This window comes from Fringilla coelebs, assembly GCF_963513975.1.
Source record: "Fringilla coelebs genome assembly, chromosome: 3".
Classification (NCBI taxonomy): Eukaryota; Metazoa; Chordata; class Aves; order Passeriformes; family Fringillidae; genus Fringilla; species Fringilla coelebs.
In genome coordinates this window covers 29,788,531-29,803,996 of record NC_140030.1, presented here as the reverse complement: position 1 = coordinate 29,803,996, position 15,466 = coordinate 29,788,531, and the positions used below count along the sequence as shown (strand labels likewise).

General features: G+C 39.7%; 1 protein-coding gene across 1 annotated transcript in view; it reads left to right on the top strand.

Annotated features, from left to right (window-relative positions):
- Positions 1 to 10,150, top strand: part of COL9A1 (collagen type IX alpha 1 chain) — a gene marked incomplete at both ends in the record, with an annotated part of 44,992 nt that extends 34,842 nt beyond the window's left edge. The window contains 8 exons of the mRNA XM_084202856.1: positions 442 to 477; positions 580 to 624; positions 1,478 to 1,510; positions 4,130 to 4,276; positions 5,464 to 5,518; positions 6,466 to 6,654; positions 8,691 to 8,768; positions 9,966 to 10,150. Coding sequence (XP_084058982.1) covers positions 442 to 477; positions 580 to 624; positions 1,478 to 1,510; positions 4,130 to 4,276; positions 5,464 to 5,518; positions 6,466 to 6,654; positions 8,691 to 8,768; positions 9,966 to 10,150 — 768 coding nt within the window. The remainder of the gene's footprint in view (positions 1 to 441; positions 478 to 579; positions 625 to 1,477; positions 1,511 to 4,129; positions 4,277 to 5,463; positions 5,519 to 6,465; positions 6,655 to 8,690; positions 8,769 to 9,965) is intronic.
- Positions 10,151 to 15,466: the final 5,316 nt, after the last annotated feature.

Sequence of the window (15,466 nt, the reverse complement as noted above, 5' to 3'; positions counted from 1 at the left end):
GGATGTCTCTCTGCTTTTTCCATATTAGCAGAGCTAGTATAGCCTAGAGCAATATGGAATGTATAATGGTGCTGGAGAAAGTGATACACTTACTGGATTTATTTCCTTGTAGCTTCTTAGCAATTCTCAGAGCAGTTCTGTAGCAGCTACAAGAGCATTTGTCATGTGAAGGGGAGAGGTACCTTTGGACAGTCAGAATCTGTACTGTACAGTGTGGTAGTGGATTATATGTTCCATACTGGTACTTGCCTTCACTCTGTCACATAAATTACATAGTAAGATTTAATTGCTTTCATTGTAATTCTTAAAAATTTGCAGCTTTAAAAGTCTCTTGCATGAATGCAAAATTTAGGATCAAATAAAATTTAACATGCCTTAGAACCTGAACTTTAAAATTATGAAGGCTTATTTTTTTTTAATTTTTAATTTTTAACCTTTTAGGGTTCGGTGGGTGAACCAGGACCTAAGGGTGAACAGGTAAGTCCTGTTAGAGATCATGGGACTTCAAAATCACAGTACCAAATGTTACCTAATGTTAACTTAATCTGAAGACTGACAGCATGTCTTTCTTTGATATAGGGTGCACCTGGAGCAGAAGGGGATGGAGGAGAAAAGGGTGACTTAGTAAGGAGCTTTTTTTACTTTACCTGATATAATATTATCTTTTTGTTTTAAATTAAAAATATAAAGTATTGTTGGAGTACTTCAAGCATTATGTTTGCATCACTGAAAGGCACATTTCAGTTTTATACCAACTGGTCCTTGCAGAGCACAGCAGTTCTATTTGCCTAATTACTCTATTACTGGTGCTTGGAAAGCTATGAAATATACAGTTCTGCTTAAAAAAAAAAAAAAAAAAAGTTTTTCTAAAGTTGAGAGGAAAACCTAAAAATTACTGTATTGCTATTCTCAGTCAGGTGATCGAGGGATTTTGGTATTGTTGAAGCCAAGAGAAAGATTGCAGGAAATAGGAACTTGCAGGGGTTTGGCTTCTTCACAGAACTTTCTGTGCAGTAGTTTCTGCTGCAGTTTTTTCAGCACTAACACAGCACCATTATCCATTGTTCTGTCACTTTGTAGAAACTAGAAAATCCTGGTTAAAAAAATGCTTCTTCTTAAAGATTTCCAAGAAATCTATCTAAGATTGTCCTGTGGTGTAGCTGTGTTTGAGAGGTTAGAGCCACATGTCTAAATCCTGTCTATTGCTTCAAGAGAAGCAATATAAAACCAATTATAACAAATGCTTTCTCATCTGAACCTTACAGAAATGTTTTGAGAAAGGAATTGTAGCAAACCCACTCAAAATAAAGGTTGTATTCTCAAAGGAATTGTAATTATTTGTGAGACAATTTGGCATAAATCAACTAAATATATGAAATTTCTTTTTATACTCAAAAAACCATTGTGTCACATTTACTGCATTTGTAACATCTGTGGTAAGGAGACTTTCTTCTAATATAGTTTGTCTTCTTTTTAGGGTGACATGGGATTACCAGGAGCAAAGGGAGCTGTAAGTACAATGAATAGCATTGTTATAGAAATATAGAGATCTAGTAGATCATAATAGATCTAGTAGATCATGATTTTCTGATTTAAGGAAAGAAAAATGCAAATAACAAGCTGACCTCTTTATTGCAGTTAAATGGAAGGTGTTTTAGCAGCTTTTCTTCTGTTTAAATTTTGAATACGGTTAACATTAACATGAATTAACTTTGAAAAGGAATTTGTTTCCTGGATTCGAACTCCATAAAAGAGAAGCATCATTCAGCAGAAGTTTTCTGTCCAACAAAGTTTTTTTTGAGAAAATGAAGGCACCCTTTGTACAGCAGGTGTTGGATAGAAAGGAAGCTCAGTGCAGTGGCTGTGTGCCACTGTAAAAAGCTGGCAGCAGGATTGTGATGTCTGTGACACAAGAAGCATTTATGGCCCAGCTTCCTTTATTTTTATTGTGTTTTTGTGTTATTTTTATTTTGTTTTGTTTTATTTTACTGCAAAATGATAACTTTGATGTGGAAGGTGTATGTCACATAAAAAATAACTGGAGAGCTGAATTCGTTCTTTGATTTCAGGATCACTGAAGAGTTGGATTGTTGCATATCTGACAGTATGAGCTGTGATGCTACAATACCAACAGTTCTCCCTATGGGGAACTGAGGCTGAGCATAACAAAAATCCTCTGCTTGTGTTATTAGTGTTCTGGGTAACTTTTGGGCTAAGCAAATGCAAGCTAAAGAGTATTTACTGCTGATGAAGATCCTACAAGAAGGACATGAGGAAGAGATAGATTAGAAGAGAAATCCATAATTTTATCTACCTAAATTTTTCAAATCTTTTTGTCTTGATGAGAGCCTAGAGTGCTTGTATCTCATTGAGTATCCTCACAAGAAGGAGTAATCTGTCTGGGAACCTGATAACTCACCAGGCTGGGGAAGAAAGGAATGATGGCTTCCCAGTTGTGTAGTCCATAAAAGCAATTATTCTGTCTCCTTAACATATCTATCAAAGCATGTTCCTTGGGTTTTGTTCTGATAGGGGCAGCCATCGGCTGTCTGGGGTGCAGCACAGCTGGAACCAAAACGGTCCCACCTTGTGGATTTGACTGATAGCACAGCTGAGTAATTTGTTCTTTAGCATCTCTTTCAGAGGGTGTTACTCTCTTTTTTTTTTTTTTTCTTTTCCCAGTAGATTTGGGAAGTTGTAGGATTTTTTTTCCTGCTCATTTTGGGGTTTTTAGGTGGATTTTTTTTCTTCTTTTGTGCCATATTTTTCTTTCTTATTGCTACTATTGGTTATTAGGAGTAAATTAATTTTTATTGAAAGCAACTGTGCTGATTTGACCTTGACTGGACATCAGGTGTGCACCAAAGCCATACTGCCACTCCTCAAAACTGGCCAAGGAAGAGAAAATACAAAAAAAGGCTCATGGGCCCAGATGAGGGGCCAGGGAGAGATCCCTCACCTGTTACAGCCATGGCCAAAACAGACTCAGGGGAATTAACTGATTTATTACCAATCAGAGTCAGAGTAGGATAATGGGAAGTAAAAAAAAAAGGGAAGTACCTCTTCCCCCTCCTTCTGCACTGGCCTCAGCGACTTCTGAGCTGTTCATTTCACATATTCTCACCCTGCTCTTCTCTGGCTGCAATTATTTCTGGACAAGAGTTTTTTCCTCCTTATATATGTTATCCCAGAGGCTTTATCAACATCACTGCTTGGCTTGGCATTGGCCAGTAGGTTTGTTTCAGAGCTGGCTCATCTTGGCTCTGCTGGACATGGGGGAAGCTTTTGGCAGCTTCTTAGAGAAGCCACATGTGTACCAATGTTCTGCTACCAGAACATTGCTGCTCACACCAACTACAATAATTCAGAGGTGCCTGCTGGAATAGGTCTCCCTCTGCCTGATATTTAATAACTCTTAGTAAAATTACTGGAGCAGAAGCAATAGCTTTGTTTTCTCAGTGTACTGAAGTGGACATGTTGACATAGTCACATCAATCCTTTCATTCCCCAGGGTCAGGAATAGCTTTCTGCCCCTTCCCTGAGTGAAATAAGGCAGCTCTGCATCTGTCCAGGCAGTTTGTCAATGTCAGCTGGTGGAAAGATGTTCCTTCCCCTCTGCCAGCAAACTCCAGTGCTGGCACTAGAACCAGCTCTGGCAGAGTAAACAAAGCAAAAATGTGTGTTCCCAAACAACCTTGGGCTGCACAGTAGAGGCTCACACCGTGGTACTCTCTAGAGAAGGACATGAAAGGGATTTAGAGCAAGAAGGGAGCTGGAGTTTTCATACCTTAAGCAGCAGTTAATGTCCAGAAATTTTCCATGTTGACACACATGAGGGCAGAGAGCCATCTTGAGTATGTTGCTATTTGATTTACCTTTGTTACAATCTGATTTCCCTATTTTTATGGAATAGATTCTCTTTCCACTTCTCCCCTGTAAGAGTACAGCCCTCTTAGAAATCATGCAACTACTGACTCCAGTTGCTTACTTAAAAAAGTTCTACTGAACAGCTGTATTTCAGCAGTCATTTCTTTGCATTTGTGAATAGGTCCTGTCACTGTTTTGATATGCCAGAATGAGTCTATCACTAGTACAGCAGTCTATTGAAATTCCTCTCTTTCTTGGACAGGTTGGGAATCCTGGAGACCCCGGTTCCCGCGGGCCTGAGGGAAGTCGGGGGCTGCCCGGCATGGAAGGGCCACGTGGCTCACCTGGACCACGAGGCTTGCAGGGTGAGCAGGGAGCCCCAGGCCTGCCTGGCAGCGAAGGTCCAGCTGTAAGTGCTGTTTTCATGAAATTGGCATCTTTTGAACCTTTATCTCTCACTCACACCACTCCTTGTTTTGTGTGTGCACGTGCCAAACTGAAGTGCCCCAGCAGCCTGAAGCACAGTGTGCCCCTCATCAGGCAGGTGTACCACAGAGCAATCCTGGGCTGTACACAGCTACATCCTTGGGGCCCCAGCTTTCAGTTCAGCTCTGTTTTCTTATGGCCACCCCACCCCTGCAATGTGCATGAAGCCAAACCGTGTTTGATACAAAGGAGCATCACTCAGGCTTTACCTTGCTAGTTAAGTTGACATCAGCTGGAGTAGTTGCACTTGCAGGAGCTGGAACACCTTTTAGTGACTCATGGATTGGTTTTGGTTGGGACACAGTTAAATTTCTTCACAGTGGCTTGTATGGGGTTATATTTTTGATTTGTGCTGAAAATAATCTTTGTAGCACGCTAGTGGGAGCAGGAAAAAGAAGGGCAGTGGTTTCAAAGTGAAAGAGCATAGTTTTAGATTAGATACTGGGAGCAAATTCTTCACTGCAAGAATGGAGAGGTGCTAATAGGTCACCCAGATAAGTTGTGGAGGCTCCATCCCTGGAAGAGTTCAAGGGCAGGTTAAAAGGGGCCCTGAGAAGGGGGGTTGGAACTAGATGGTTTCAAAGGTCCCTTTCAACCCAAGCCATTCTGTGATGTTTCAGTTACTCATGAACACCACATAGAATCAAAGCCTCTCCTGCTCCTTACACTGCACCATCAGTGAGTAGGTTGGAGGTGCACAAGAAATTGGGAGGGAGCACAGCTGGGAGAGCTGACTATAATTGACCAAAGGGATATCCCATACCATACAACATCACACTCAGCCATATAACCAGGGAAAACTTGTGGGAGTGGTGAGCAACTTCCATTTGAACAACTTACATTATCATTGTCTTTTTTGTATTTTATTTCCTCTTCCTCTTTCCCTTTTTCCTACCCCTTCTTCTACTTCTTCTTACTTTCCATTTATTAGACTTCTTTTTCTTCCTCTGTTCCACGGGTGTGGGTGTGAGCAGCTGTGTGGTGTTTTGCCAGCTGGGGTTAAACTGTCACAACCCTTTATTGACAGCATTTTTTTTGAATCAGGAGCACTCATAAAATGTAAGTGTGACATCAACTGTTTTATTAAAACCCTCTTTTTTTTAATCCTAGGGAAAAGAACCAAGCGATCAGCACATTAAGCAGGTTTGCATGAGAGTCATGCAAGGTAAATAGGCTAAAAAGTATTTGATGTTCCTTGTTCATTTAAATTGGGATCACATGTTTCTGTGGAGGCAACCAAGATTTTCATCATGCTTACCCAGAACAAATTGCATGGCCTCATCAGGGGACATGGTGGAAAACTTTTGCACATGTGAATGTGGACACAGTAAGAGGAAGTCCCTTATTTATATATAGTTTGTAGCCTCATTGAAATGCCTGCTGATTCCACACTACTGCTGTGGTAAGCAGGCCATAGTCCGGTGTAGCTGTGTGAAATAAATACATTTTGCATTCAAATCACTTGCTGTATTTACATACATAAAAGTACAAGCTTCACTGGAAGCTTTTTAGCCTTCTGTATTTACTATTAGATTTCAGCAAGCTGTGCAAAATAGGTGAAAAGAAGGGGAATGCAGAGAGAGGTTTCTGGAGATAACATATCTTAAAATTAAAGTAATATAGAGATACTCTAAATTAACCCTAATTTGCTGAGTTCTTGACAGACACAGAAATCTGAAGCTTTTCTAATATCATTGGGTGCACGGAATTTATTGAGTTGAGAAATTCATGCTGCCTCGTAAACACTGAAGAAATTTTTCACTACTTGCTATTGAAGATGTCTTTTGGGTTATTATACCTCTGTAATGTTAAGAGTTTACAGAATGAAATTGCTGCTCCTGTTTTAAAAATTTTCAGCAGTTTTCACTGTTCTGGGTAATGCTCAACAGGGTATTTAATAAAAGCCTCTATAAATAGGATTAATATCTTATTCTATAATTAGATAATACCTTAAATGTAATAAACTTTATAAATAGCAAAGTAAAAAAGGAAGGTGCTGCAGTGTAATTTGTCAGTTCCTGTAGCAGTGAACATACATTTTTCTTCAGTGATCACAGGAATCTCTTCATTCTTGTTCACTTACTCCACAACTCTGTCTCCTGCTCCTTGCAGAACAATTAGCTCAGCTGGCAGCCAGCCTTAGGAGGCCAGAATTTGGTGCTCCAGGTCTCCCTGGCCGACCAGGGCCTCCAGGAGCTCCAGGACCTGCTGGTGAAAATGGTTTCCCAGGACAGCTTGGCCCCCGTGGCCTGCCTGGCCTGAAAGGTCCCCCTGGTGAGATTGGTCGTAAAGGTCCAAAAGGTAAGAAATTCTCCAGCTGGCTTTCACTTGCTGACTGCTTCACTTTTGGTTTTTGGGGGTTTGTTTGAGGTTTTTTTAGTTTGTTTGTTTTGGTCTTGCTGTGTTGTTGCCCAGTTCCTTGGTTTACAGGTTGTGGTTGTATGCTGTACACACTTGAGGTCCAAAAAGCATCCTGAGTTAGGAATGTAAGCGCCTGGCGTTACCACAGTGATTAAAGGGCTCATTGGCCTGCCTTCAGAAAGTCTTGTTTAGAAATCTGCTTTTTAGCACCTAAAAAACCACAAAACCTCAGAAGTCTATGAGAGTGAGAATCAATATTAGGATTCAGCTGCTTCCTTCTAGCTCAGGGCAGATGCCTGTCCTTTCTCACAATGTAGAGGTCATTTGATGACAAATACAACATGTGATTCCACCAGTGGTTCTCTTTGCTCTATTCAGCCTGGCTATTGACCTAACTTCTGCAAGATTCATGGTCCCAGGAGCTGATGTAAGCAGTCAGATTGCTTCACTAAAATCTAGTCTACTTTTCTAAGCACACCCAGTTTGTCACATTACAAAGGACTGATAATAATCTACATTTATATTTGCATATAATACTTGAACCATTTAACATCATTTCACCAAGTGCCAGCATCTACTGATTCTTTGGAAAGGACAAATCCATAATAGAATTGACTTACATTTTACACAAAATCTTTGATCTAAGTTAATCTCTTCTGTTCATGACTGAGAGGTTCTATTCTCCTCCAGAGAATTACAGGGTAAAATTTTATGCAAAGTCTTAAGACTACCATGTATGTGTTAATTTCTATTCAGCAGTGGTTTTGATGTGTTTTCCAAAAAGAAAGTCTTATTTAAAAATTGTCTTTCTGCAAAAAGCTGGTCTGTTGCTCGAGCAGGGTGTTTACTTTTGATTGAAGGTTTATTTGAAAGTGAAATGTAGAAAAGCTTTGAGAGAAGGAATAGAATACAAACAAAGCAAAACTTAACAGCATCATTGCTGGAGCATTTTTGCTGTTTTAATTCAATGTAATGTCATCTGCAGAAGAAACAAAAATGAGAAATACTAAGGTGATGTATGGGATATCCAAAATTTGATTAAACATACAGCAGACTACACTGTAATATTAAAAGAAAAAAATAAACAGAGCATTAATCCCCCTGCCAAAAAAAAAAAACCAAACAACAAAGCAAAATACTTCTCATAACTAACAAAAAGCCATCATAGTTGTCATCAAATTCTGAGTTACCTTAGAGTAAACCTGGCCATACCATTACAGATCCAAGGGAAGTGTGAATGCTCTCATGTGCAAGAGCTATAATGATGGTACATGGCAGCCAACCTGAAAACTCAGTGCCTCACTCTGAGTTCCTGGTTCAGATAGATTCACAGATAACAGTGAATAGAATTTGAATTTTACAATTTAAGCAACAAAAACCCCTTCCTCTTACTGAAATGATTCACGTTTGGAGCAAGGTACGGGCTTGAAGAAACTCTGGGTGTTTACCAAAGGAAAGTCTCCATGACACTATTATATGAGAAAAAAAGAATTGTGAAAGTAAAACTTATCCCTTATGTGAACATCAACATAATACTGTCATCTGTGTAGCCACCTTTTGTCTCCTCTGCACTGGCTGTTTCGAGGACCAACACTTGAGAATTTGTACTTCTGAACTAAGCTTGTATAGTTTTGCAGAAGCCAGTAGCCTCAGTCTGTATCCCAAATATCCTGAAATCCTGGGACTTTGTTTTGTTCCTATTATATGGGCTGTGACATATTTCATGGGATACTTATTGTCCAGCTCTAGGTGCTTTCTTTCCCCCAGCCTTTCTGCTTCTGAGTGTGACTCAAATGGGTGAAAAAACCCAATCAAATCCTAAACATTGTACGCAGATATGTGCCAGGACATCATTGAAAGATGCTAAGAATATATACAGCCAGCTGAATTCGTTGCTTATTAACTGTTCACTTCTAAAAGGGGATTTACTAAAAATGATACTCCAGGCAAACTAATGTGTCATGAATTTGCTTTAGGTGAACCAGGAGAAAGAGGAGAAAGAGGATTTCCAGGCAGAGGACTGAAAGGTCATCCTGGACCAAGAGGTCTTCCAGGTAAATATAAGAGGGTGAGGATAAAGAAGATATATAGTAAAAATTTGCTCAGAACTGATACTTCAAGCTGCTATGGAAAGATATAAGGAGTCCATTAAGCAATAAACTCTGAAATTAAAGTGCTTCGTAATTTTTACTTCTTAGGTAGTGATTGAGTCAGAAATCAGGCTTAAAAACTAAAAAGCAAAAAGCCACGTCTTCATGGTAGAAAGATTAGGAAAAATGTAAAGACAGCATTTAAAAAAGGAGGCAATTACACACACATGAATAAAAATTGCCTCTTTTAATGTATCTTATATATATTATATACACATGTAATTATATATAAAAATAAACAAAAAAAAGGCCATAACCTCCAGATTATTTCACTCGCAGGCACAGCAGTCTTTAAAAATTCCAGTCATAATTTAGGAGATTATTTGATTTCTGTGGTAATTAATCGCAGTGTTATGTAACACGGCTCCAGGAGAGATTCCTGCTGATGGCTGAAGCACAGCTGGCCTCTAGTGGCCAGCGAATGAACACAAACATGTCATTTCCATCCCTATTTCTACACTTCTGTGTTTATCCAGCAGGACAAACTACTCATATTTGTTCTCTTGTGAAAAAGGAAAAAAATAGTATAGTATTTACTGATTCCAAGGATGTCTGTGTAACTCAGAGGTGTTTTCTGTAGAAATTTATCACTGGAAAAGGCTTCTTGAAATCACCGTTTTTCCTTTCTTCATTGAAGATTTAGAAGCAAAAATTACTTCAGTGCTCAGCAGTTCACATCTTTGCATATATTTCCCCAACCATCTGAGTGGGAAAAATTATTGGTATTTATTTTTCCAGAGAGCTAATGAAACTCTGTGGTAGCAAGTAGCATCTACCCTGCCCTAGGTCTTGGCAGCAGGGTTGGCTGAGTAGAGGACCTGCAGAGCTTTGCACAGCAGCAGACCTGCACTGGTACACCTGGAGAACACTGGGTACTGTGCTGTAGCTGTGTAATCACAGACTGGGTGTCGGGGAGAGGAAAATTGTCCCTGTAAGGTGGCACCCCTCTTGGGAATCCCCTGAGAGCAGTGAAAAAACATCTTCATACAGCTTTTAAGGACAGGATGCTAATTATGCTGCCAAAGTTTTTAAGGATAGGATGCTAATTATGCTATGCAAGTCCTTTGCTGCCAGAGTTTAGCCCTGCATCCACTTTTCCAGGTGAACCAGGCAAGGCCAGCTATGGGCAGGAGGGCCGTGACGGTGACCGGGGTCCCCCTGGGGTGGCCGGGCAGCCTGGGGTTCCCGGTCCCCCTGGCCCCCCTGGCCCCCCTGGGTACTGCGAGCCAGCCTCCTGCAGGATGCAGGCGGGACAGAGAGCAGGGAAGAACATGAAAGGGCCCTGAGAGTGCCACCGCCTGTCGGCATCGATCCGCATCCTGCACAGACAGCTGAGGACGAAATCACGAACGAAGGAGAAATGCAGACACGGACAAACCTTTCAGCCGAGGTTTCAGTAAGGTATTTTTAACACGGTGGTTGTACATTCTTCCAAAAGGAGTGCTTAGCATCACAAGCTGGAACAATGGTGCTTACAGAAATACACAGGTGCTGCCTTCTACCTTCTCCTTTAGGGGGGAAAGAAAAGGTACTTGTCTATTTTTATTTTTGTTTTTGATTTTGTTTAAGAAAGAGTTTCTGTGATTTTTCCTCCTCCCCCTACTTAATTCCTATGTATGATGTACAGTGAAATAATGTCTTCAGCCATCAAATAAAAAAAGGATAGTTTTATTTACTGCAGCTGTATCTATTCTTTCATACTTATAAAATAAATTCTAGGACGTACTCTTCATGCACAGTCACTTCACGTATGTCTTGCACAGAATATACTAAACCTCCTTCAGCTCTTCAATTCAATCACAGAAACCCAGGTGGGAGGTTCTTATGAAAACCTGCCACCCCTGGCACTGTTTATGCTGCCAATATCTGTAAAGGTAAAATCAGGCTTGCCATGAATAACCCATGTGGAATAACCGCTCCATTTTTTGACTCCAATTTGTGTTGCATTTGTAATTCCTTATGAAGCCCATTGCAGCTTGCCTTGTTATTTGTCACTTTAAAATAAAAGTCTAGTAGCCACTGTCAACAGAATTTTATGTCCTAGAAATACGTGTTTTTCCTACAAAAGATTACAAACCCCCAAATTCATAATTTTTTTTAATGTACAGTTGCAGTCAGTATTGATGGCCAGAACAGCCAGAAGGCAGCCATTAGATGGCCCAAGTTGCCTTTTTTAGATACTTAGTTTTTAGAGGAAAATGTGCAATGTGGGTATTCTGTTCCTCTCTGTATAAATTAAATTATTTGTGGTTTGACTTTACCTCTCTGAACTTTATTCTCTCTTCAAGACAACAATGAAACCACCCTATGATATTTCCTTTCTCCTTATTGTTGACCGTCCAAATTTTCCAATACAATTTTAAGCACTGATTTTTCTCCTAACCCTTAACCGTGTGCTCATGCTCCAAAGACTTGATGCCATGTGACAACAGAGAGAAATAACAAGATCCATGGAGCATTGCATTTTGCACGTAACATGTAAGATAACACTAAAGGGAAAAGTACTGGTATCATGTATGCTCCAAAAGGACTTATTGAAAAAAATAGTGGTTAAACCTACCTCAAATCAAACCAGATTTCCTGTGTTAACGCTGCAAGAAGTCACCAAAATCTGCAAGTGCAAAGAATTTCATTTGTGAACAAATCCAGAAGATGCTACACAAGGTGAGCGGCTTGGGAACACCTAAAGGGGTTTTCAAAAGTTTTTGAATTAGGTCAATTTTTACTGACTTGGGGCAGAGTCCTCAAAAGTACTCCTTAGGTAGTGGAACAAATAAAACACTAGTAAAAAAACCTGTAGTTTCACCAGCAAACTTTTATTTTGACTACAAAGTGTGTAAAACTGTTGAAAAGAAAAAAATTGCACCTGATAACAGAATGAAAATATTATTTTCTGTACGTAATGCATAAACATATGAATCAAACGAAGCAACCCCCCCCATTTAAATACAACTGTGAAGTGCTTTAGAAAATATAGTCTGAAAAATGCATAAAATTCCACAATAGAAGGAAATTCACATAGGAGCTAAATATTCATATGCAAAACTCAAATAAGAATTATTACAATCAAACAAATTCAACATTGAGAGTCAATTCAATGCAGAACATCTTAAGTGGACACCTTAAGATCATGATGGATTTTCTGCCTTCAAGCTGACTCACAAATTTTAACTAAAAGAACTGAAGAAAAAATCCTCAGGCCCATTGCAAGTCCTTATGGATGCATACATTAATCTCATTCTCAATTCCAAATCTTACACAGGAATGGAAAAGAGGTACTTGGCAAATGAGAGACTGTGCACCATAACATACTAGATTTTTAGTAATGGGATTTTTAGTAACAGCACATTCAAATAAAATAAAGATTTAGAAAATAAGGACAGGACTATGGATTTAAAATGAAGATGTATTGACTATGGTGATAGAGAAAAAGGAAGATTTTAAATAAAATTAGAAGACACAATGCAAAGAAACTGAGAAGTTTCAAAAGCCACTGTCAGTGTGCCATCAGTTTAACCAGATGCTCTTGAAATCTTGGTGAAATCCCAAGTGAATCTTGTTCTCATCTCTTTCAGGTTCAGCATAATAAAATTCTGTGAGATTTATTGAACAGAAGACTGTGAAAAATCTTTTACCCACCATGATCTCTGTCATCACTTCTAGTTCTGGAGGTTTAATTGCAGGGTGATAAAAACATATTTTAGCTCCTCAGTTACTTCAGTGTAGGCAGGAGCCCAGAGAAAATCGTAGCGATAACCAGTTTATAGACTTTTTTTCAGCTGGGCAAGAACTTTAAGATGATTGAGTTGGACTGTTAACCTGGCATTGCCAACAAATTTGGTGGCCTTCTGGCAGGGTTATAGTGGTGATGGAGGAAGGAAGGGGGAATGACATCATCTATCTGGACAAAGAATTTGACACTGTCCTACAGAACATCCTTGTCTGTAAACTGGAGAGACCCGGATTTGACAGACAGACCTAGGTGGCCTCACCAAAAGAGTTGAGGTCACCGACTCAGTGTCCAAGGGGAAACCAGTTCCTCAAGGATCATATTGGGACTGTTTAATGTCTTTGCTGGTGCCATGGACCATGGGATCAGGAGCACCCTCAGCAAGTTTGCAAACAACACCAAGCTGTGTGGCACAATCGGCACGCTGGGGGGAAGGGATGGGACGTGGACAGGCTTGAGAAGTGAGTCCATGGGAACCTCAGGAGGTTCAGCAAGGCCAAGGCCAAGATCCTACACCTGGGACTGAGGATGAGTTGGGGCAACCCTCAGCATCCATCCATCCAGCCTGTCCAGACTCCCCAGTTTACAGAGCCTTCCTATTCTCCAGCAGATCAACACTCTCACCCAGCTTGGTGTTGTCTGCAATTGACTGAGGGTGCCCTCAATCCTCTCATCCAGGCCACTGATAAAGACACTGAGCAGGACCAACCCCAATTCTGAGCCTTGGGGAACCCCACTAGTGACCAGAGGCCATCTGGATTAACACCATTCACCATCACTCTATTAGCAAAAATTCATAACACTGATGCCAAATATTGAGCTAAGAGATGGATGTATTATACATCTATAGATTATATACACATAGAATTAATATATGAGTTTATATATGAGTTTTCTGCCTCAGCCATCACTGGGTTCAAGCAACTTAGTATGAACTGCTACCAAAAAATCTTGAATGTTTCACACAGTCAAAGTCTCTGTAAGCAAAGCAGCTCTAGAGCACAATTTAGAGCTCCTAAAAGATATATGAAACCAAGGCTAGGGAGGATTACACTACATTTTCTGTCCTTGAATACTTAGTTATGATCTGAGTTGACCCAGGGCCAAGCACAGATCTACAACAAAATTTGTTTTCCTTCAAATATGAAAATTTCAACAGATGGTATTTTGAAGGTTACTTGAAGGAGAGAAAGAACAAGAAACCAGGTTTCCCAAGAAACACTCTGTTTCAGAGACAACAGTGTTAATTCATCCTGGCAGAGCACAGCAGTTGAGCTCCAAATACAAACATTGCATTTTTTGCAAATGTTGTTAAATTACTTAGATAATTGCGTGAAATGTGTTTGCTTGACCTGCTCATCACTGTATTTTTTTTGGCCACGTAACCTCTGCTTCCTTTATACTTAAAAAATGCAGTTGCTGCATTTCCTCTGCTCAGGGGTCACAGGTAGAGAAGAAATATCTATATTTTGTAGGGCAAGTTACTCCTGTGTTTTGCTACAGCTTCAGTTTTATTCTCTCCCTTCATTTTTTTGTTATTCCTGTTCTGTTTTGCTTGCTGCCTGTGCATTCAAAAGGATGAGTAAACCTGACAGCTTCAGGCAATGAACAAAACAAAATTGCTGAAGTCACTATGAAAATGGAAGAAAGAAAATCAAGTTAGTGGGGAAAGTATTACCTAGAATCCTTTAAAATGCCATCAGCATTTTTCCTCTAGAGAGAGTTAGGCAGGAAGAGAAAAATGAAAATCCCTACAGTTCCCTAAGTTCAGTGAATCAGTTTCTTGAATAAAAGTGATTATCTCCTACCTGGGTAGGAAGTTTATCTCCAGAAAATGCATTAATTTCCATAAATTATATACATATTAAGACCAAGGTTTTGTTTTTACTTGGTTTTGTTTGGTTGTTCATTTTAAATCCAGATTGTAGAGCTCCAAGTTTCACCAGGCTCAGGAAGCACAAGCCTGACTTCAGTTGGGGATGAAATCCAAGCCCCCAGATTCAGTCAACCCACCCTGACTTCTCCCCAGGGCTCACTGCAGTGGCTTTGTGCCTCTCCTTTCTCCTGTCTGCAGTTGCATCCTCCCTCTTGTGATTTGACACAGAAGACATTTTTGACAGAGCCATGAACAGAAAGTATGTGAAATATTTCCATTTCCATCCAGCATCCTGTTTCAGATGTACATGGCCACACAATAATGTAAAAAGTTATTTTCCATCCACTTAATACATTTCCATTGAACTGAACTATAAATGCTGCAAACCAAAAATATAAGGAAGGATGGAAACAACCAGTCATGTTCTGTGATTCATTCAGTGACAGCTGCATACAATTCAGAAATGAAAGAATACAAAACACCAAGGTGTGTCATTGAGAATCCTTCAAACATTCTGACTGGAGACAGAATATATTTACATTAAAACTGCAGTAAATAATTAAATGTATTCATGTTCATAGAATAGCAGACTAAGGAAGAAAACTGCTAAAAGACATGTAGACTCCAATCTTTTTAGCTACAAACTTATTTTGGTCTAGAATCTGTAATATTTGTTAGTAATTAATATTTGAAAACCACATTTCCTTACAGTCTCCTGAAGCTTGAATTTTCCACTTAAATACTGACCATGACAAAGTCAGGTTGTTCTCCATGGCCTACACCCACCTACGTGCATGGAGGTGGTTGAAACATCCATCCAGTACAATCAAATTGTAGTGGACATGTCAGGTTTCAGGAAAAATTTGCATGACTTGGTACATCCAGAATCTATGAAAAACTCAATAAGAACACAACCCAAACCAGCAGTGTTTTGATTTCTGAGTTATTTTTCTTGTTCTAACATCTCACATTAGAGCAGCATTTCTGCTGCATTGG